The sequence below is a fragment of the Catharus ustulatus genome, chromosome 4, assembly GCF_009819885.2.
Source record: "Catharus ustulatus isolate bCatUst1 chromosome 4, bCatUst1.pri.v2, whole genome shotgun sequence".
NCBI lineage: Eukaryota > Metazoa > Chordata > Aves > Passeriformes > Turdidae > Catharus > Catharus ustulatus.
In genome coordinates this window covers 68,713,700-68,737,978 of record NC_046224.1, presented here as the reverse complement: position 1 = coordinate 68,737,978, position 24,279 = coordinate 68,713,700, and the positions used below count along the sequence as shown (strand labels likewise).

Genomic DNA, 24,279 nt, shown 5'->3' with positions numbered 1-24,279 from the left:
CCTTGCTGCCTCTGGAGGGCTGCCTGCCCAGGAAGCACCAAGGGCTGCTGGAAATTTCACCATTCATGTGCAGGACACCAGTTTATCCTTGGAAATGCAGAACTTGAAGCACATGCCAAACAGCTGCCAGTGAGTACTGCCAGCCTCCGTGGCTTCTGCTCTAATCAGTGAGGGGAGGGAAAGACAATTCTTAAGAAAAAGAGATAGGTGCTTCCTAATTGACACAGGGTGGGGTTTTTTCCTGCTGGGGAAATGTGACATTAGGGAACAAAAACCTAAACAAAACCCCATCAAATACTGAACAAGCACATGTTGGATATAAAAGCAGAAGGCTTTGTTGTCCCAGAGCCACAGTGCACAGCAAACATGGGCATGAAGACTGAAAGCCCATCAGCACAGGGAGAGTGATTCTCCATTGTACAGGTGGGATCCAGCCACCCTGCTCCAGTTCCTAACTCTTCTATGAGCAGGAAGAGAGGCAAGCTCCCAGTGAGGCTCCAAACTGCCTCCACAAGACGCTGTTTGTTACTAATGATGGTATTTTCTTTGTGTAAGTACCTACATTTGACGTCTAAAAGACTGGGAATATCTCTGAAGTTAATTACAGTAATTTCACGATAATCAGCCGCACTGAGTATAAGCTGCACTTCTGGGTGTTGGCAACTTTTCATTCTTTGCCCATACATAAGCCGCACCTGATTATAAGCCGCACATTACAATACAGAGTGTGATAAAAGGTATCTGTTCTATCACCATCTGTTGAGGGTGGGGGCAGTGATCCTTATCTCCACAGGAGATATTCTGCTAATTGCCCATCCATTGAAACCAGGCAGGGCATTGTTCTTTATCTTTTCACAGCCCATCCTTCCTCCAGCCAGTCATTTCCTGCTAATGGCCATTGAGTCCCACTGTAGGACTGATAAAATTACTGCATCCCATTGGAAGTTGCTCCAGCCAGGGGGAAGAGCCCAACATTTCTTACCAAGATAAAAACAGAGGTTTTGGGACACTGAGGGAGCCCCTTTCTCCACTGGACTCCAGAGGAAAACCGGATTTCTCCACATCACCACTGGACCTTTAGAGGGAAACTGCACCTTGTACAGGAGCACTGCTCCAACTGAGCCACATCTGTCACTGCAGGAGGATGCAGCCACCATTTAATGGGACTGCTGCCAACACCCTGCCTGACGGGGTGTCAGGTTGTACTCTGACTTTGTCAGGGTTTGGAGTTTGTTTCTTTGTAGTACTGTATTTCTATTTTAATTTCCCTAGTAAAGAACTGTTATTCCTAATTCCCACATCTTTGCCTGAGAGCCCCTTGATTTCAAAATTATAATAATTTGGAGGGAGGGGGTTTACATTCTCCATTTCAAAGAGAAGTTCCTGCCTTTCTCAGCACACACCTGTCCTCCAAACTAAAACAGCAACTTTTCATTCTTTGTCCATATATAAGCCACACCTGATTATAAGCCGCACTTCCAGGTTCGGACCAAAATTTTAGTCAAAATGTTGCGGCTTATAATCGTGAAATTACTATGATCACACCAATCCTACATTAAAACCAACTAGAATTACCCTGACACCAGCTGCAGGAGAGGCTTCCAGGCCTTTGCTCTTTCCTGTGCCAAGCCAGTTACTCACATCACTGGTGCTATCACTCAGAGCTACTCAGAGCTTATCAACTTTCTGTGCAGAAAGCATATCCATGGCAAGTGACAAGAATAATATCCACCTTGCCAGTCAAGAAAGCTTGGTCACCTAGGAAATGGACTCAGCACGGGACATGCCAGCTAACCCCACAGTATCCATTATGTTTGCAGACTCTCATTTCCCAAATCTTTCACCTTCACTGATGACTGAAACGAGGCTTCTCTTCTCTGAACTCGAAGCGCTGCCTGCTAGAGCTTCTGGTACATCCTTGCTGCTAGAGCAGCCAGAGCCTCTCATGCCTGAGACAGACTCCTATTCCCTTTCCAGTAAACCAGAGAAATCCACACACCATCTCCTGCAGGACATCACTCCAGAGCAGCTTTCCAGGCCATGGGTGATAAACACTCTCCAGGAGTGGCCTAGCAGCTCAGCAGTGGCATTTTCTCCCAAGACAGAATTACACCCATTTTTGCCAGGAGCAATGTCAGTATCAGAAATGCCAGATTACAGCAATGAGGCAAAAAGCCACTTTCCAGAACTTGAAAAGCTTTCTGATGCATCCCTCTGTCCAGAAGCACTCTCTTCACTATTCCAAGAAGCTTCAGTAAGGACCACAACTTCATCTGGTTTCACATCTCCCATCAAGGACACATTCCTAGCTGTCTTAGCAAGCAGCAGTCTGAGTCAGCTGTTCACTAATGGCTGTGAACCTCAATCTATGACCATCCTAAAGCCCAGTGGCTTTTCATTTGCTGTAGGGAAAAAACATGGCTTATTCTGTAACCCAAAGAGAAGCACAGACCCTCTCTCCCAAATTGATTTTCATTGCTGAGGCCTCAGCCATCTTCCCTCACACATTAACCAGCACTGTCCCTGGTAAAGCTGAAGCACCTCATGAATCAAGTCTGATGACTGTTCCACCCTGACACCACCCCAGTTCTTACTGTACCAGATTTTTCTGCCTTTCACATGTCCACATTATCCAGACCAACAAACACATTCCTTCCTTCTTACAGCAGCAACATGCTCACAACAGAGCCACAACCCACAAGGATTTTATCCAGTGGCACAGAGGAATTGCTTTCAGATAAAGATCTGGGAACAAAGGGGATTTTGCCTAATGTCACCGAGCCTACCTTGGAGTTACACATCATCTCAGGCATCAAGTCAGATGCTGAAGAAGTACTTCTGGTGACTTTATTTACTGCCACTTCTCACCTGCCCAGGAGCATACTGGGTATGTTTAAGACTTGACTTTCCATTTCTCCTCTTTCCTGCCATGAGTCCTGCTAGAATAGTTCAATACAGCTGCTTGTGCAAAAGCACAACTTCCCTGCACTAGGCATATGCCAGCAGCAGTCTTCCCCATAAGGGAATGCAATTTTTTTTGCTTAGCTGGGAGCAGATAGCAGCTCAGCTGAATGATCAGGCCAAGCTTTGACCATCCTATCTAAGGAAAGGTATGGACCCTTAAAAAAGCTCCAAGGGAACACAAGGATGGTCAGAGATCCAGAAAACATGTCAAAATGAGATAATTAGCCCAGAAGAATGAGAAAATACATGGGTTTGTATAATACTTTGTTTAAAACATGAAATATGCATTCTCAGAATCCCCTGGGAACTAACACAGCGCGAATGACCTTCAAGTGCAGTTAAGATGATTTAAGTTAGACATTAGATTAAGTTTCTCACAGTGAGGATAATAAAACCATTAGAAAAGATGCTTGGAGAACATTGTGGAGGGTTTTTAAGGACTGAACAATAAACAGTTATCAAAAATTACACAGTAGTAGTTGAGTATCCTTTGGAGTAAAGAATTAGGCCAGACACATTTTTTAGTCTGCCTTCTCCTCCAACTGCATGAATCTGTGACTCAGGATTAGGTGTATACAAGACAATAGAGATGGGTTGTGTGCAATGCCAGTTGTAAATTTGTGGGATTATGCCTGAGCCACCTTACATTAAATCTGTAAAAATGTACACGTGGTAGATTTCAGTTATGAAGTGCAGAATTCAGAGCCTTGCTAATGCCCTTCAGAGCCATCTTATTTGTAAAACGTTATTAGATTTACATTTAGTCTGTACCCAATGCCTGTACTCATACTCTAGTCTGAGGTTTGCCATCAGATGCCCCAGCAAGCTTCATTCGGAGAGAGACTGTTGTACAAGAGCACGTGGGATGTGACAGGACAAGGAGTAATGGCTTCACACTGACAGAGAGCTGGTTTGGATTGGATATTGGGAAGAAATTCATCCCTCCCTAATATTTACATTAGGTAATATACAAGGAGACAATAATACAGCATGTTTTACTAGTCTTTACCATGAAGTGCAGAAAGCATAAGTACACAAGATTCAGAAATGGCAAGAAGAGAGGACCATTTTTGTCATAAGCTGCAGGAACTCTGTGTCATGATCCTTCACTCCTTGAGCCTGGCAGCAAATTTCATTTGATAGTCACAGAGAGGAGATTTCCTTTCAAATTTGTCCCCACACTTTATCATCCTCCAGCTTACCTGGTGTCAGCTTCCAGATTCTCTGTAACTCTTCAAACCAGGCAGACAGGAAGCACTCACAGCAATCCCCTCCCAAGCACCTGTACTCTCATGAAATTTCCCCCCTCCCAAAAAAAATCCATTATGAAGATGAAACAATACCATGTTGTGGTATTTCTGTGTAAAAGTTACTAGAATTAGATGTTACTGTTTGGGAAAGGCCTGCAAGACCTGGGTGATATTTTGGACTAGACAAAACAGTGCAGAGGATATTTACAGCTCTTTAAATAAATAGTTATCTAACTATGCTTAACAAATGAGGTTCAGATGTGATCAAGCACAAGACTTTACTGTTAAAAGTTTCAGTTTCGGTACACTCCACAATCCTGAGGCTGAGAAGATTTCTTTGCCATCACTCAACAAGAGACAGCAATTTTTTCCTCCTAATTATTTTCCTCCCTTTTCTCCCTCCTCTCTAAGGGGTAAACACTTTCCCAAAGGTTGTTCATTCCATTAAATCCCTAACAGCAACCATCGGGTGCCTGTTCTTTTTCCCCATACCTGCCAACAAATTTTACGGCAAGGAAGATGGCAACTCCACTGTTATTCCTACAAATCCTCCCAGCTGCTGGCTGTCTGGTGGGATCTGAGAGCTGCAGTTTGACACCTCCCAGCAAGCCATGCATGGCTATCCCCCCCTAGAGATGGACTTCCAGTATTCCCCACAGGAATTTGTGCTCTCTGTCAGGGATTCTGGAGGTCTGACAGCCTGGCAATCCTTCACCATGGAGCTCCTGAAGCCCCCTGAGCTCCCATGCCACCTTCTCACTGTGCAGACCAAGAAAAAGCTACTCCTCGTTCCTGAGGGAGAGGAGAAGGGTGGGTTTGTTCCTGGAGAAGCTCTCCCTCTTCCTGAACTCCAGCAGCCCCAAAGACATCACACTGACAGCTTTGCAGCCTGGCTCCACACTCATCTCCTGGTACAAGAGCTTGCTAGCCAGTTAGTGATTTTTATTGTGTTTCAATTTAGAACAGAACATACTTGACCCACACCTGACAAAGAAGCAGTGGTAAAAGCAGAATGCAAGTGGAACAAGCAAAGGGAACTCCTGATGAAGGGGCAGAATTACAACCCTGTAAAAGTCCAAACAGGTAAATACACATCAAGCTGATGCTGGTGGGAATGAGAGGTCACAGTCAGTGCTGAGGAAATCTCATTCCATTATGTCTCCCTGACTCATACATTTTACTAGAAGAGGCAGAACTGTCACAGAAGGATCACCACAAAACATGATGGTTCCATTCAAATTCAGAGGTGCTACAATCTTGGAGTCTCTAGGCCATCTTGGAATTTTAGAATTTTTTAAAAATGTCTGACATTTTCTCTGTCCATCTTTCAAAACTTTTTGAAGTGTTTCTATAAATACATCATAGGTAGCATTTCTAAAGGCAATAGTAGCTACTGAGCTCTTCTTCCTGCTAGGCAATTTAGTAAAATATATCATTAGAGGTACATTGCAAAGTTCCAGGCTTGCCTTCTTTACAGTAAAACTGTCTCTTGTCTGCTTCCACCTAAGTGGAAGTACTAAGACTACAGAGGATTCCTGAAGTTCTGCAAAAGAATTTCTAAGGACTTGTTAAACATTTTGAAATCCTTCCAGTTTAACAGATTATCATACACAAAATGCAATCCATACTTGAATTATGAACTGCATTTTGTAATCACATAATTACAGATTAAAATACTTAATCTGCAATTTCCAATTTTAATCTGTAAACTCTTTTTAGATCTGACAAAACCTTCCCTAAACATGAAAGCAGTGTGTGAAACAGGAGCAAAGCAGCACCAGGGCCACTATGCAGGGCAGGAGTATGGAATGCCCTTTCCAGAACTGCAAAGTCCAGCCCTTGCAGTCCCTTGTGTCCCTGCAAGATTCAAGTACATAAAATACAGACTGACAGTCCCCAGGCCCTGTTCATTTAATCACCAACCAGTCTGACCTGGCAGATGCTCCAAATGTGGAGAATGGAGTTAGCAAACTAGCTAAACAAATACATATTTTAATAGCAGGTGCTAATAAATTTCTCTTCTGCTAATGAAGCATTTAATTCCTGTGCATGTTTTCAAGGAGTGCAGTTGAATATTAATGGCACATGAGGAGATGTAACACACGATTCCCAAGGCACAGGATGAGCTTTTCAGCTCTAACTCTCCAGCCTAGGAAATTGCAGAGCTGGCATTTACATGCTCCTCAGCTTCCAGACTTTAAAATTCCTCTAGTAAACAAGAGAAACATCCACAGTGATATGCACTAAAATCTTATTAAAACAACCCAGAAAGTTATGAGAAGGAATAGTTTTGAAGCAGTTTTCTCCATCAGAACATTTCGGCTTGGATATGAAGAGATGTGGTGATGCAGGACATTCTGTTTTCAATGAAGTAGCAAAAATAAAAGCAATAAAAGTCTTCAGACCAGGATCTTCAAGAGTTACATGTTGCTTCTGTAAAAGCCACAAATATTTTACAATATGACAGAAAATATTACCATGCTATCAATCATACTGTAAAAATGGTTCCAAAATAATGTAACACAAAACACACCTGCATCAGACTGGTTAAATATCCTTGAAATTATTCATGGTACTTTAGCAAAGCTGAAAAAAAGATTCAGTCACAGTATTTGTGGTCAGATCTATACATCACAAACTATGATCTTTAAAGTTGAATATGAATATATTGATTTAGTTTAAGAAAAAAATCTCAAAGATGTGTCTCAAATCGACAAGAAGATATCCAATTTGAGCCCTTCAGTTGCTTAGAGAAGCCAGATGCAGACCACAGGAAGGAGAGATGAGTAATTCATCTTTCCTTAGCCCATATGGAACACAACCCAAAATCTGACAAGGGATCAGACCAAAGACATTGGCTGAGTTTTCCCAGCTGAGAATTCTGGGAGCTTCTACTCTAAGAAACTGAAGACAAATCACCTACCTTTTAATTCACAGCCATTCATACTCAGTCTCTCAGACATATAACCACAAGTATCCTACAGAACACACTTCATCAAAAAAATAATTATTAGCAAAAAATTTTATTGTACTTTTGCTTACAAAGCCTTAACTCCAACAACAACGACCTGAAAGGCTTTACTTTCTAAAGACCGTTTCCATGCCATATTTTACAAGTCCTTAAACAAACAATTTTTATCTGTAAAACCCCTCACCCTCCCAGCCCTCAGATGAAAACCAAGACTGGCAGTCTCTCAGCTCAGTGTCTGGGTACTCAGTGTGCGGTCTTTTCCATAATTCTGAACTCCTGAGAAATCCCTATATAAATAAAAGATATTCATGAACCAAAATTAATGATGTTATCAGCTTATTATGAATTACTTGTATTTTGGGGTTTTTTTTAGACAGTCATCACTGATTTTGAAATCATATCCAATAGTTCTGGGCAAGGACTTGAAGCTGACTAACATTTTTGATTACTTGATTTACTCCACAGCAGCAGAGGTTTTCTTCATCCTAAAGCATGACTGGAAAACGCTTCAGGACAGCTCCTATTTGCACACAGCTGGTTTAACGTGATATGCAGGTTTCATAGCAAAAATAGGACTAAAAAATTGTAAAAACCAATCAAACTAAAGCTATACAATTGTATTGAAACAGTACCAAGAGCAATTTCAGCATTAAATATTTTTGCAATTTGGCCAAGTTTTGTCCCAACAAACAGCATTAATCCTCACTGCCGGCCTGCTTTTCCATTTTCTGTTGTTTCCATTCTGAAAGGCAAGACAACAATTGGTAAGGCTTGTTAGTGGAAGAACAATCAACAGTTTAAAAAAAACAACAGATTTAAATGCTTTCATAAATATTTTTTACATCACTAACTGTCCTGTCTCTCCCCACCCCAACATGTGCAATCTTATCTCCTCTTAGTACTTCCTTATGAAGCAGTCAGTACAAAAAGGAAAGGTTTCTGCAGAGACACAGCTGTGAAAAACCAACCATTATTAACCTCACCAAAATACAAAATATTCATGTGACTGGAGAATATTCATGTGACTAGAAATCCATTTTCAAAATCTGAGCTTTGGCCATTTGTCCCAGGGACTTGATTTTCACCCCTCTTACACTGATCATTGTCTACCATCATCTGATTTCCTTCAGAGGAGGTTGGTTTGATTTTCCAATATTTTTTGTAGAACATGGACTAGCGTTAACTTCATTACAGCACAGCCTAAGATTCAACCATTTTATTACCAACAATATTTCTGTATCAGCCATTCCTTTGGAAGCTAAAGCAAGCAGAAAATCTCAGCTACTGTTTAACCTCCTGAAGTTTAATAGCAGTTTTGCTGCAGGAGCAATCCCTGAGGCCCAGTGAATCCCAGCTCCCAGCAGTCAGTCTCGCTCAGCACAGATGCAAACAGAAAATCAAACACTGCTGCGGTTCTCTATTAATGCTGGATGCAAAGGAATGCATTGAGATACTACTCTTTTGATGTTTAAAGTATCTAATGCTGTAAACCCCACACTGACTACTGCCCAAATATGGGTAGTGATGCATTTCTTGATACCAACCCATTTTCTTCTTTCAGATGTTGATACAGCTCAGCTTTGTTGTTGACAGAGTTCAAGCGACCAATAAATTCCTGGTGTTTCCTTGAATTGGCAGTATTAATTCTGTTGCTCCATAAAGACAGCAAGGACATTGGCCCTAAAATTTTAAGTAAAAAGAGTTTAAGTGATGAAGTTTTTGAATTAACATTACATCATTGTAACATCTTGAAGGAATTACAGATTATGGTAATAAAGTACTAATATTAAACAAACTTACAACAGGGGCTAAATAAATAGAAAATATGCAAAGTGGTAATGGATGAGGAACTGCTGCATGTGAGATGGACTCTGCTTTAAATGCAGAATCTCAGCATCAGCTCAGCCACTGTGATAGAAAATAATTCACACCAAGGAAGAGAAGTCAGTGAGAACTGCCCATTCTGATAACTGCACTGCTTAGGCAAGTTGATTATTTATCAGCAGGACACAGTCATTTCTGCTACCTGCCCTCAAACAGCATTTTTCACATACAGTAGCTCAAACAGCACCACCAGGAGCTTGGCAAAACCCCTGTAAACCCAAGAGCTGATCAGCAGACCCACAGAGTGTCTTGGTATCTCCCTTTTTTCACAGACATGGCAAGGTTAACATGCTTTCCAAAAATTTCTTAACATTTAGCACTCACTTCACTTACTTACCTTTAACTCCAAAATAATTCACCTTATTTCTTAAGAAAACACAGACTGATGCAACAACATCTACCTTTAAAAGAAATAATTTAATGCAATTGTTCTGGTTTACCTTTTGCCTTTTCAACTGTGGGCATTTCATCCATTGTAATGAGAGGCTTTTTGTTGGGGGGCTCAGGAGAATCAGGGGAGTCTTTGATAACTTCAGCTTCTGCCAGTTCTTCCTTCTCCCGATCCAAAAGACCTTTCAACCTTTTTTAGAGAGAAGGAAAAGGGTGAGGAAAAATATGCTTGAGCAGGACATAATTCTTGATAGCTTTCTGTACTCCTCAAAATTATACAGGACCCATACCGTAAGAAAATTTATTTTGATCCCTCGGAGTGAGTGACAAGAGGGAATTCTAGCCAGATAATCTTCTGCATAAAGCATTACATAAAGGAAAGGTTCTTAATACACAGTTTCACTTCAGCTGTTGAGACAATTGATGTCTGAATTTTGAAGGAAAGACTAAATAAAAATAAATACAGAAATACGATACAATTTCCTATTATCTTTCTAGGCGAATTCAGACCCATTCACACCCAATCCCTTTTATCTCAGTCCCCATTTCTGTTCCATGTGTGAAAGCAAAGTTGTAGGAATGACCATCGACAGGAAGGCATGGATTGTCATCAGCATGGTGACAGCAGCATAGATGAAAAGGGCCTCCTATTCTATACGACCCCCACGTGCACAAAACACATGCAAATTAAGCTCATTACCATGAGTTTTTTGGATCTCTGTAGAAAGTAGTTTCAAAGAAGGAATACAGAAGAGACTGACAGGTGCTTGCCACTTAGGCGAGCTACAGTAACAACATGAATTACAGACAGGAGGCAAATGGACATGAATCCTGATGTTCAGCTGAAGAGAGGAGCCAAATCAAGCTGGTCTGTTTCATCAGCCTGAGCACTGAACTATCTACAGCTTAAAAGAAAATAACTGCTTGTCCCACATTTTCAGTCATGCTTTAGATTCCCATAAATCAGTTTAATACCTAATAGGTGGTATGGTTATGATAGAATCCAACAGCAGGAACTCCTCAAGCTAAAACACCCAGCCAAGTGGTCAACAACTCAGAACAAAAGTTAAGCTACAGCTTGAATTCACTTTAGAAAACGTACCTCTCTGATTCCTGCCATGGTTTATCTGATTCATAGTCTTTGCCCAACTTCTCTGACTTGTCTTCCTTGTCTTCTCTCTTCCTGCCCCGTTTCTTGCGCTCCTCCTCCTCTGGGGGTTTGCTCCTGCATGCCATGAGACACTCGAGGACTCGCTGGTGTTTGTCAGAGTTGTTGATGTGTGCTCGCACAAGAGTCTCCAGCTCATTCCACATAATGCGGTACTGCTCATCTCTGAAAAGGCCAGGAAAAACACATCACGTCTTTAGGATTACCAAAAATTACCAAGGATTAGAAAAGTCACTGTACTACTGACTGAATGAATGCAGAGCTTTAGAAACAAACAGAACCCCCAAAACAAAAATAACTCCAAAGAGAGCGTCTGTCCTCCTGTAATGGAGGTTTCTCCACCTGAGTTACTCCACGCTTGAAGCCATGTAAACACTTCCCACTTAACACCCACAGTAAAGTTTCAATTGAAATGGAGTAAGTCCATTGAAATCATACTGTTCCACAACATCTCACTGCCAAAAGGCACTTGTGAAATCTCTCAGGTGCTAGCTAACAATGCAATGTCAAAGGGGCACTTGTCTACTGACATGTAAATTAATAATTACATAATTTGGGTTAAAATAATAAGAAAGAATTGCACCACACTGGTGTTAATAACTTCCCAGTCATACAGGCGAATCAGGAGCTCAGTTTCTCTTCCATCAGTTCTTGGAAATACAAGGAACACATCCCAATGATTAAGGGATCAGCACATTTTATGTATATTTTAAACAAGGATCCCATATTATAAATAACTGTTCCAAAAGGATTCTAATATATCCCAATTTTAATGCACAACTACTCAAGTTTTCCTTTCCATTAATTTGAAATTATTCCACTTTATCTGTCCAATTTGTATCAATTTCTTACTTTTGCTAGATAACTATCTTTGATTTCATATTTTTTAACATACTTAAATTCTTAGGTAATAAAATTATAGGTTTTTTCCCTAGCATACAGCAGTATCAGTACTGTTACAGCCCTTAAATTTTACAGGTGAAGCACTCACAGCATTTGGGTGGGCAGATACGGCATTTAGTTATACTGTAAAAATTTGGTATGAACACATTGTCAACAGATTAGTTCTCAAAACAGTCTAGCATCAACAAAGACACAAATGCATGTAACCTTTTTGGCCCCTTTCCTCTGGTACCAACTGTTGAAATCGGCAGTGGATCGTTCTTTCTCTCCATGTCTACCAAATTGTATATGGTTTTTTGACAATTGAGTACATCCTCATCAGTCATTGCTTCCTTTACAATCACACTGGCTAATGGCACTACCTGCAAGACAAAGCAGAAATGAAAAACAAGAAAATGTGTGTGTGTCATAGGAGAGCAACAGGGAGAAAAAAAAATAAAGGCAATGAAACAATACACAACAAAACCCACCCTCTTATCCTCAGTTAGCACTAACTCTAAGCAGATACTTTCTTTACCCAGCAGAACTGGAGCTGTCAAGTTCAAACCACTTTATTTAAACAGCATTCCAACAATCTACTGCATTAAATACAGAATTTTTTCAGGAAAAATAAAGCTGAAAAGAAACTGATTTTTCAGCAAGGGATTTATCACCCCATAGAGCTGATATTTCATCAAGTGACAAGGAGAAACAATCTAGGAACAGAACAAAAATTTACACAGCCCAGGTTACTTACAGCTTGCATGTTGAAGATGGTGGTCTGAGAAATAATCATAGGCCAGTAACGAGTATGTTTCTCTAACTGATCTTTTGCACGTTCCAATGGAATTTCAAGACTTCCATCCATCTTATATCTGGGCTCTAGAAAAGGAGTTAATCGGTTTTCCCTCATAAATTCACCAAAATCCTAATGATAACCAAATAAGATACAATTAGGCATTTCTCTAACAAAGCAACTTTCAGTGAAGGGGCTAAACAGCTTAGCCTTGCTTATTTACCACTTCGTACCATCCCACCACCACATCTGACCCTACCAACCACAGCCCTGTCTCCAATGCCTCTCATGCATTAACCAGGGGCAACACAAAAACAGGGGCACAGAAATATGGGGTTAAAATCCATGTACGGGTTTTGATAAGGAGGACTTCCAGATCTGCAAGGTATTTGGTATATGGGCATATGGGAAGAATCATATTTTTCCAGAAGGAACTTCTGCTTGTTTACAAAAGATAATAAGGATGTGTTGACAAACATACAGAACAAAATGAATGGCAGCTGATTGTCTGATATCAAGGTCCAAAGCTGTCCACTTCCTCTTTTCTATTTACTGTACAAACCACTCATGTGCAATCTACCCTTTGACAATAAGCATGATACAGTCCTATGAGTTCCAACCCACAAAAGACAGAGGCCAAGAAAAACGTTTTTCTAGAACCAGAATTTTAAACACTCCTAGTGCATTAAAGAGGCATTCCTTGACATACAAAGTATTTTATTAAGGAGGCATAACAATCAACAAATGTAGTATTTTCTTCTAAATATCTATCAAGGCATTTATTACAAAGGAAGTTGGACCATGCAATCTACTCCACCATTCCCTTCCCACACCTACTGCCCCGCATCTGTGATGTGAGAGAAGCGGTGTAGGACAGAAAGACCCTTACTGTGATCCTGTAGTCAGTGACCCTCCCACCGCAGCCTTCGCTAATTGAGGGGGGATCTTCCAGGATTGAGCGGGAGCTGCTCAACACATGCAAGAAAATCTCTCCCCCATGGCTGCTGAGCATGTGGCTGATGACTTTTGAGCCAGACTTGCGCGGCTGTTCCAACAACACAGAACGACCTGGTGGAAGGGAGATCAGTTTCATTCCTTCATTCATTCCTGTGTGCTGCAATTTTCAGTTTTGAGTTGCATAAACACATGTTTGTGCTCAGCCAAGAAGAGTCTGAACCCACCAAGGTGGTGTTTTCACCCAGCTGAACAAGGAACTGCCATCTCATTTCTTGACACAGAAGAGGGTATATACACTCCTTAAAATTTTACAGAGCAACACAAAAAAGGTCTCTCCTAGGCCAACCAATCATATTATTCTCAGGCAAAAATACGTATTCATAAGGCATTCAAATAGCCCTGCTGCAGAAACACTCTCAAAAAGCAACTTTCAAAAAGTAATAAAAACTCTTGAGTATAAAGGTATCAGCTGATACCATTTGCTAACGCTTAAAATGGGCACTGTTCTTCAGAGAGAGACAACTGCCTTTGTCTAATTTTCAGTAAAATACACCAAGCATAAAAGGGTGCATTCTCCAAATAAGTTTCTTTTTATCAGGAAGCAAATAAAGTAAAAATCAGAAGAGCATGCTTTTCTGAAATATGCTATTAATTTTGGTTCTAACTATTTTTACTAACCAAAGGACATTTTTACTACTCAATCTCTAGAGAAATATACACTAGGATAAAGTATTTAATAAAATCACTGCACATTTAGACAATCAAATGACTTGACTGAAGGAAACATTTCACTGAAAGGATGTTTGTAATGCAATTTTTTTTGCTAACATACAAACCTCCATTTCGATACTTGTTCCTTCTTTATGTTACAAAACACATTTGCCTTTGAGAACATTTAACAACTTTCTCTTATTTATAGGACATGTTAAAATACTAGTATTTTTACAGTATATAGACATTACTGCTATACAAATCAAAATGTGCTAAGCGCCTCAATGAATTAAAAATTATAACATTGAATAATTAGCCAAGAACACAAATTTACCATTAAGGAGAAAGTTTGTAAGGCATGAAGAAGGTCTGCTATTTACATCTACTGGTGAAATTCTGTAGGCTCCAGTGCAATAGTGCAATTCTGAAAAATAAAGGAGTAGAAAAGTTGAGTGTAATTCCAGAGACAGAAAAAATAATTCCACAAAATAAAAGAAGGGAAGAGGAGGAGGTTAGTCCACAATGAGCAGAACTAGAAAGCCGAGATGCCTGTCAATCTAAAAGTCCCTTCACCATCTCCTTACTGGGAAGATTCCCAAGAATCCACAGCTCTGAGAATTTAACACATTCCCAAGCCCTGTTTCCACCAGAAATCCCAATTCTTTATCTCCTGAATTACTTCACTGACCCATCAGTCTGCTCTTATTTCTCTTATCTCTATTTTTGGCCTGCTAGCTCAATGAGTTAACAGGGTGCACGAGTTGAACAGACACACAATTCCTGTTACCTCAGATCTTCCCTGTCTTTCTCTCCTGTATTCAGATTTGTACAAGTTACCAACCAGTTCCAGAAGGTTCTGTGTCACCTACCCACACTGTTGGTTCGAGGAGTGCACCATTTCAGGGTCACTGTTTCCTTAAATGTGCCGTCTCTGCTATTGCCACTCGTGTGGTTATCACCTGCAGAGAAAGGCAGAAAGAGGGGGTGACCAACCAGAGTTTATTACAGCAAAACAACTCTAAGCTTTTAAGGTACAAAACTGTATGAATATATACACAATGTAATCTAAATTTAAAACTTAGGTACCTAACTTTTTGATTTGACAATTAGAAAGTTCCACATATGTTTAGTTCTAACAGTAACAGGCAATTCTTTTCCTGCTAAAATGCTCAGAACTTTAAGACAGTATCTTTTTTTAACACAGAAATCAGAACTCTTAAATGCTAGAGCTGACTGTTTCTTGTACATATTATATTCCCTAAGTCAATTAAACCAATCTAAAGGCACATTTGACAGGCTTAGATTTTTGGAGAAAGAAGTATTTGTCTCATCATCCAGTCTCTTTACTGTATCAGATTCAGCCTGAATTATCTCAATGTGCACTACCGATGCCTTATTTTTAAAATATTATTAAAACACTGGAAACACTTTATTATTAAGTGCAACAATTTTAGAAATTATCTCTCAGAGTATTTAAATGCCAAACTTATTTAACCTGAAAATTCCTTGGCAACATTTCAGAGAAATAAGACCAATGAAACTGAATTCCTCCTTTCCTAGCACCAGAGTTATTACAGCTGAAATTTGTATTTAGAAACAAATCAAAGAATCCAAAATTTACAGGATCTAAGAAGAGACTTTTTCTTCTCAAAGATCTGATGGAAAAATGCGAACAGGAAATGTAGTCAGAGTTTGCTTTTGTGTCTTCCTAGCAGACCTAATTCCTTGAGCCAACAGGTTTTACAAAAGTGCTTCTGAACCCTGGCAATAAAGCTTCAGGATTTCAACATCATGACACCAGTTCAGATGAGGCCAAGGTCATTCCTGTGACACCCTGTGCATTTCATCAATCTTTAATCATCCACTTCCCTAAAATGTGGAGCACAGCACTCGGAGATGACAAAGGAGTTACCTTCTCTTCCTCAAAGTAATGGGGAAAAAAAGCACTAACTCCCCAAAATGGATTCTTATGGACCATATGACATTTATTTCTACTAATACAGAAGTCATAAGCTGATTTTTAATGAAGTTTAACATCAGGCAACAGAATAGCTCAGCAAAAGGCTTAGTGTTGTGCTTTTCTAACTTTGCTTCAGCTATTAAAAATTCACCTCAAAGGAATATTAGGTAATAACTCCAAATTCACAAAAAAAAGTAGGTATTTCAAATACAACAAAAAAGCTCATCAGCCAAAAAAGTCTTGTATTTTTTCAAAGCAATTATTGTCAGAAACAGGCCTGTGGGATGCAAGTGATGCCAATTATTATTCCTTAACAAATTTCCATTGTGCAAGACATAATTTTGCACAAATACCCACAAGAGTGACTACATTTTTTTAAAGATATCCTACACAGGTGGTCTCTCACCTATTTTTTTTAATCTCAGTAAGAAGCTGAGATGCCCTTCAAATCTCACAGCAACATTCTGCATATATGTGAACCTGATATGTTTTCTCACTGCTGTATTAAAATATGCCAGTGAGTAAAACCCCAAAGTCAACACTACAAATGAAGCTTCTTGGGTTGCAAAGAATAACTGAAATATTCCCTACTTGAGCCTAAAATTTACATGGATGTGAAGCTCACAATCTTTCTTTGTGAATACACCCAAAGAGGCTGATCAAAAGCCACCCTCCATTTCTACTCACCGCTCTTTAAAAAATCCACGTGTGCCTCTTTGTGATGAAGCAGCTCCACATCATAGTTGGCTGATGTGTTAGCATGTTGTTCTTCCTTCAAAAGAGAAAGGTAGACAGAAATAGAATTAACTTTAGCTAAAGGTCACTGTTCTTATAAATGAATGATTCTACATTTGCCTTTCAGTCCAGAAGAAAACTACAGGTCTCCAAGTGCCTCAGACAACAACGGGATTGCAATGTTGAGGAAACTTTGAGCAGTTTAAAGATGCAGCCAATTGCTTTTCCTTTCCTTTTTTAAACCCTATTCCTTGTTATACAAGCATCATGACAGGGTGTAGAGTATGAAATACAGGTAAAAACTAGGCTTAACTACTTTGTTTAAATTAGTCAAGTTAAGGAAACCTACAAAATGTTACATAAACACCAGCAGTTGCAACTTACTGAGCAGCAACAAAGGCTCACAGCAGGGTATAGTGACAATTTCTTTTCATAACCAAAAATCAAGAATGCAAAACAAAACACACATTTTGAACTTACTATTACTTAAACTTAAGGTAAGTGCACTTACAGTTGCAAGTTTATAACTAAAAAAAATTGATTCTTATAAAGAGGACACTGCATCTTTAAAGAGCTGCAGAGGATCAGAAAAAAATAGAACAGTAAGTCTGATAATTTACTCCAAGTTTAAAAGGAAAAACAATTTTAAAAAATAAAGAAAAACACAGAAAACCCAACACAGTCTATTACTACAAGGACAAAGGCAAAAGGGAGAGGCACACCAGCAGCACACACAGGTCAGAAAATTACAGACAAGGTATTTGCAAACTGAAGTCACATTTATGCCATGACCCATATCAAACTCTCATAAAAACTGAAAATTATTTTGATATCACATTTTTAACTTAAAATCCATATAATGTTGCTAGTTTTCAAAGATACAAATAACATTTTACTTAATTGTTACAACTTAATGAATTTTAAAAATCATGGTTACCTGTCCATGGTTCTTTTTTTGTTTGAATACTGACACTTCTGTCTCAATTGCCTCTTGCTCCCTGATCAGAAAATTACTGTCAACTTAACACCTGACATTCTAAACTGCACTAATTTCTCTCCAAGTAGCAAAAAATTTAAAAATATGGACATAGCTTCTGCCACAAGATACTTAATTGACTATCTTTTTTAATTAGGTATATCCTGTCCCTATTTCATGTTTATGGATCTTCAGAGTAGAAAACCCACTGGAAATCCCTTGGTAAAAAAAGCAGCTTTTAGTTACAAACACCTTTATGTTGGGTGAGCATGATAATGGAACAGAGGAAAAAGAGACTCACTATGCCACTATAATGCACAAGGGGCAAGAATAGCTAAACACAACTAGAAAAAGACAAAAGAATCACAGACAAATTGATCTGAGGTGAACAAGACTGTATTTATATAAACACAAACAGAACTCAAGTAACACTTGTATTGCTACATCAAAAATTGAGATTCAGCAATACAACATTTTGTTCTGTGATCCTTCTTTACTTTTTTCCCCCTTCTTTATTTTTACTAACCTGATCACAAACACTGAATGTGGGCTAATAAAAAAAAAACAAAAAACAAAACAGAAAATATGATATGGAGAGAAAAGCAATGTAAAAATTCAATTAAAATAAACATTCAAAGTTTTCAAACAAATTTAGAAGAGATGTAGCTGGTTAACACAGAGCTGTAGACACAATATTACCTTCATAGGGATGTTAGTTATTGTGGTTGACGCCAGATCAAAGTGTTGCTGCACTAAAAGATTCAGTTTTGTAGCCAGGTGCCTGCCTGCACGGACACTGTGCACTTCACTGGTTAGAACAGGGGAGAGCTGAAACCAATTAATACATGCAAGTCATGGTTTAGGTTGTGGTATCATTCACCAGAATAGTTTGTTCAACTCTCAAATAAGCATTTATACCCCTAAAAATCACTCAAAAACCCACAACAGGGGAAACTACTAAGCAAGAAAAAAAAATTATTTTCATTCTGAATTTTGAGCTTATGCCAAGTGCTATAGATGCAGTTCTTACAAATGGTTTAAAAAATTAGAAATGTGCTAAAAAATTTGAGGCACTAATTGCTAATAGGAAAAATTAGTATCACAACATGGGGAACAAATCTTAACAACAGCTTTGGGCTTAGTTTTTCGTTCTTTTACCTGCTGAGTAACAGTAGCAAAGTAATTTTCAGATGTCTAGCTGTAAGTGCCTCATACACACACAAGGCAAATAAACACAAGCTAGAAGATGCATTTGATTCTTCCCTAGCCAACAAGAACATTGGGTTGGGGCTCAAAAACAAAACAAATTTTAAAAACACACAGTAAAAAAGAACTACAATAACAATCCCCAAAAACCCCAAAACAAGAACTCCAACCAACCAAAAAACAAATTTTAAAAAAATCCAAAGACCCAAACCCAGTGACTGCCTTAGACAGGGAAGTAGTCAATTTGTTATCTTCCATTCACAATTTTTAGCACAACTACAACAGAGCCCTGTAGAAATGCATCACAGGAAGGTAACCCTCTATAGTCCTTTTCATATATTAAATAATATGCTGCACTACATGCTTTTCATGTTAAGACATTTTTCTGGTGTCTTTTCTTACAGACAGCACATTAAAATGCAGAGCACACAATATATTACAGATATTTTGTATGTACTTGGTTTCAAACAACCACATGCGCTTTTGCTACTGAACAACTGAGAATAACTTGCACTATTTTCAGTCTGACATGGCTCCTAATCCTGGGGTAAGTTCTCATTTTAAGCTCCTCACCTCTTTTTTAGGACGATCTGAAACAAGGCTGTCTTCACCAACTGGGTACGTGTGGATTAACACCAATTCACATTTCTGAATCTGCATTAGACTTAAAAATAAAAACATTTTGCTTAGCCTACAGTGTGGCAGACTATCTCCTAAAATTAAATTAATTCTGATATCTAGAAGACAGAATCATAACATATGTTAGCAACATGCTGTTTCTGAAAGTGTGCTGCAAAAACTAGGTTACAGATATGGTTGTCAAAAGCACAGACTTCAAAATAAGTTCTTACCAGAATAAAAGCCTAACACTTCTTGCTCTTCAGATGCTATAGGTGCTCTGCTCCTTTTTGGACACATCAATGGAGTAAGTCCCTAACTGGTGCAAGCTTTATTCAGCTGAATATTGACACTACAGAGGATTTGTGTCTCCAAGTGTAAGTATGAAAGAGGGGATTCCAGGGAACATGAAAACAACTACCCAAACAGCACAGAGAGAGGGGGAATGTAACAGGATATATGCTGATATCCTGATGTGGCTGAAAGTGTGGAGTCATACATTGCACATCTCTACCTACAGGAATGAGACATCCCTGTCTTTACAATGGATTTAACACCTTATTCCTTGGGCAGGAACCTTCATACATCCATAAAACTGGAAAAATTGGAGATTGCTGCTTCTGCTATTGAAGTGCCTGAGAAGCAACCAGGAACAGATCTCAGCTACACAGCTTTACAAGGCAAAACAGAGCTGTGGCCAAACACTTTAGAGTTTAATTAGACAAAATATATGGTGGAGAAAGGCTTCTCAAAGGAGATGCACTCTGTATTTCAAGATTCCTTCATCTCAAGGGAAGTTCCAGGCAATGCAGTCATTTAGAAATTTAAACTAGTTTCAAAGAACTTAGCTGTTTTAGTCAAAGAAAGATGAACATATAAGTAACAGTATTATCAGGAAAAACTGCTTCAGATTAATTGGTGATTAAAAACACAATGTGTAACAAGGTACCATTATATGTCTCATTTTGGAGCAGATGTAGAAGGTAACAAGCAAAAGAAATGCTGCCCTACAAAGGATGAAACTGGAAAGATAATGATCATACACCAGCTCTCAGCCAGCAAGATCATGATTTACCACCTTCTACTTCACACAGACATTCATTCAAATAGTTCATGAGTGAGTTTTGTGGCAGAAATACATCCACATTTCGTAGAGGATACAAGAAACTTTGTGAAAGCATACTCACTGGTCAGAGTTAGCTGCAAGCTTGTTGTGCTCATGAATGGTCTCCTGAACACAATCCTCCAGCATCCGAACATGGCTGTCACTACAAAGAAATGCAGGATTTCTTTTAAGGCTGCACCATCAATCCTCTTGTTCAAAACCACTGACTATTCTACCTAAAGCAGGAAATCTTCAAAACTTTTGGCTTTTTACTGTCAGAACCCCACAAACAAAACCTTTGATACGGTAAGAAGCACTCTAAGAAGAAGTGCTTCTTCTGTGCAAAGAAGCTGCCTGCATCCCTAGTGGGAATGCCAGGAACTGCACACCCACAGAGCCGAGTGCCCACCTCTTGGCGTTGGTGATGCAGATGATCCTGCCCCTGTTGCCCACTCGCTCGGCGTTCTCCATGAGCGTGGTGCGGGCCTCGTGCTGGTACTCTGTGATCTTGCAGAGCGCCTCGACGGCCGCCACCAGCCCGTGCAGGATGCTGCAGCACTCGGGGTCTGCCCGCGGGTTCGGCGGCCCCACGGCCGCCAGCGCTGCCATCAGCTGGGCGGAGCAAAGAGCTGTTACCAAAGGGACCTCTCACGCTTCCAAACCAACCCCGAGAGGCAGCGTTTTAACACATGCAACGTGCAAATCAACATTAACATCGCAGGAAATTAACCAGCATTGGCCATAAATTACCCTTTGCAATTCATTGTGATTAAATAGTCTCATTTATTACAGAAAAATACCTGACCGTAATAACCACTTTCATCCAACACCTGAAAGACATTCTAATTTTTAGTTGCTTTCTGCTTTTATTTTCTGAGAATTTGGAAATGCATTTCTTCCTCAAAGTGAATTTTTCAGAGGATGAGCCTTTTCAGTATGAAGCAACACGACCATAAAGAGGATATTAACTAATGTAACGCAAATATTATAAAAGATAATTTATGTTCAAGAAGCAGTACTAAATTACAGAAGTAACTAATTTCTTCATAATGTTTATTTTAAATAATCAGGTCTCTGATTAAAGATACTTAAAGATCTTTCTAAATGTTGTCTGTAGAATAATCCACTTGACATTCTGTTACACAACAATTTCAGCCTAGATCCACCAACGCTGCAATTAACCAGAGTTATTTCATATTCAACACAATGTTTATTTCACAATGAATGAAGTCAGAACTACAAAACAAAAGAAGAGTTACAAATCCTACCTCCTGCAAGTTCTGATCTTCTTGAGTCCAAGAATTCAACACATGAGCCCCAGAATCACTCACAATGAAATTCACCTGCAGGGATCAAAAAGCACATTAAGGTAACAGCCATTCTATTACTTCCCCAAATCCAAACAAACATGAATTACACATTTTTTCTGATAGATAACATGCAGTGACAAGCCAAAATCAAAATAACAAACCCACAAAAATCACTCACTCCAGCAATATTCAGTTTTCCCTCAAGCACTATGATTAACAATTTCTACTAATATTTGTACACCAGAAAAATCATTCTCTACACCAAATTACACTTTCAAGACACTAATATTTTAAGAATTAGATATTTTCAGTCAGATACCCACAAAATAAAATAAATTCTAATATTGTAAATTGCACATCAGTCTCCAAAGTCTGTCACAGTACATCATGAGTAAATATCTATCAAGATTTAATTAACAAGAAACTTCCTAAGAAAGGAAGTTTTTCTAAACAAGGAGCTGTGCCAGAAAGCTCTCCCACTTTTCCATGCTGTTGGCTCCAGAGCAATCCTATCTCTTCCTAAAGCCCAGAATTCCTTCAAAGCTGATACCAAAGCCCTTCTGAACAGCCACCATGTGTGTTTAGCAACAAAATTCAACTTGAGACAATACCTCACTCAAGCTTTTGTAAAGTCATAGCTCAGGAGAGCACAATAATAAATCTCTAAGTTGCCCTAAAGCACCTCTTTGTAAAGTGACATTAAGACAATGAACGATTCCAAAATTAAGTATGTAATGAGATTCATATACTACTAAAACTAATGAAAAGACTATATATAGAAACAGCAGAAACAAACTTTAAGTGATAAAATACATCTGACATTTTACTCTAAACAACACAAAGACACTAAAAGACTTAAATAAAACATGAAAACATCCCTTACTGTAGCAAGTATGACATGCAGCACAGCTGGCAGAACTTACCAGTTTCTTGAAAGGGAAAATATCATACATTATTCTACAGTACTCCATGGATGACTCCACTGAGCAGGTCCACAGGGACTTGGAGATGGGTGCCAAAGGAATGATGCCCTGGGTGCGGTTCTTCACTAACATATCGAATTCCACGTGCTGCCTGCATGATTCTGCCATGTAGGGGCAGTGATCCACGACGAAAACAGTTTTGTGAGACTCAGAAAATATTTTCATTTTCTTCCTGAAAGAAACAGGCGTCAAAAACAAAAAGAAATTGCACACGGTGAAAATAAACCAAACAAAACGCACCATAAGGTGACTGTGCAATTTACATGCAATAGCCCAGAAATATCCAAGTTTTAGAGTCCATATTTAGTAATTTACGTTTTTTATCAGAAGAAACTGTTTTGTCTCAGGAGGAAAAACACAGAGAAAGGTGGAATTACACGCTGAAAATGCAACAAAAATGCACAGTATTACTCTCTCCACTTCTCTATTTAGAAACAACTTTAAAGAAGAAGTAGACAAAAAAGCTTATTTCTTACAGTAAGTAAGATGCAAAAAAATAATTTATGATGAAGCTTGTTTACGTACTCAGAACTTTAACTCGATTCTCAGTGTTATCTTTGCTAAATACATCTCATTTTTTAAACGAATAGTTGCATCTGTACTTTAACACCTCACCGACCAATACACCCGGTGTGAAATTGTAAAAACCACACAGCACTTAGGGCTGGAAGGAACCTGCGGAGAGCCAACCCCCTGCCAAGGCAGGGTGACCTAGAGCTGCTAATGCCTCCACATGAATTTGGAATGTCTCCAAAGGAGACTCCACTCCCTCCCCAGGCAGCTGCTTCAGGGCTCTACCACCTTCTATGTACAGAAGTTGTCCTTATGTTGAGGTGGAACTTCCTGTGTTTTAGTTTATGGCCGCTGCTCCTCGTCCTGCCGCTGGGCACCACCGAAAACTGCAATTCCTAGCGTAAGGATTAATTTTTCTATGTACTTCTCCTCAATTTCAGGATACACAAAACAACAAATACGTATAAGCTCCTTAAAAAAAAAAAAAAAACTAAAACAATAAAGCAACGAGGATCACGGACGACAGACGGCGGCTTCTTGGGGGAAGGGAGACGGGCCCCGACCCAAGCACTCTCAGCCTGCCCTCGGCGCGGCAGGGAGCCCCAGGGGCCGGGCAGAGCCTTACGGGGACGGCGAGTGTTCCTCACCTGGGCCGGCTCCTCCTGTGGTGCAGCAGCCCCGGTCCCGCTCCTCGCCGCGCCCGGGCGCGGCCGCGGCCCCGCTCCGAGGAGGAGGAGGGACGAGGCCCGCGGGGCGCCCTAGACGGGGCCAGGCGCGGGCGCCTCCGGCCGCGCGCCCTCCATGTCCCTGCGGCGCTCTGCTCCCCCTCCTCGGGCGGCTCGGCGGGGAGCGCGGGGCCCGGCTCCGGCCTGCGCGCCCGGCGCCCGCGGGGGTGGGAAA

The 24,279-nt window shown here is 39.8% G+C and overlaps 1 protein-coding gene across 1 annotated transcript; it reads right to left on the bottom strand.

Annotated features, from left to right (window-relative positions):
• Positions 1-7,218: 7,218 nt before the first annotated feature.
• Positions 7,219-24,121, bottom strand: INTS13 (integrator complex subunit 13). Its single transcript, XM_033058738.1, has 17 exons — positions 24,027-24,121; positions 22,807-23,038; positions 21,842-21,916; positions 20,983-21,185; positions 20,656-20,736; positions 19,424-19,514; positions 18,344-18,472; positions 16,621-16,705; positions 14,843-14,932; positions 14,308-14,397; positions 13,195-13,373; positions 12,267-12,437; positions 11,738-11,892; positions 10,562-10,792; positions 9,510-9,649; positions 8,730-8,865; positions 7,219-7,927 (listed from the first exon to the last, which is right to left on the bottom strand). The coding sequence occupies exons 2-17, from the start codon at positions 23,029-23,031 to the stop codon at positions 7,888-7,890; spliced, it is 2,121 nt and encodes a 706-aa protein (XP_032914629.1). The 5' UTR covers positions 23,032-23,038; positions 24,027-24,121; the 3' UTR covers positions 7,219-7,887.
• Between the last annotated feature and the right edge of the window lie 158 nt (positions 24,122-24,279).

Bases quoted from the DNA above. Each gene is read 5' to 3' on its own strand.
- INTS13 (XM_033058738.1), bottom strand. From the start codon at position 23,031: ATGAAAATATTTTCTGAGTCTCACAAAACTGTTTTCGTCGTGGATCAC. The intron at 21,186-21,841 runs GTAGGATTTGTA...TGCTCCGCCCAG, and splicing joins AAGATCAGAACTTGCAGGAG to CTGATGGCAGCGCTGGCGGC. The intron at 10,793-11,737 runs GTTACATGCATT...TGGCCTTTTCAG, and splicing joins AGAGGAAAGGGGCCAAAAAG to AGATGAGCAGTACCGCATTA.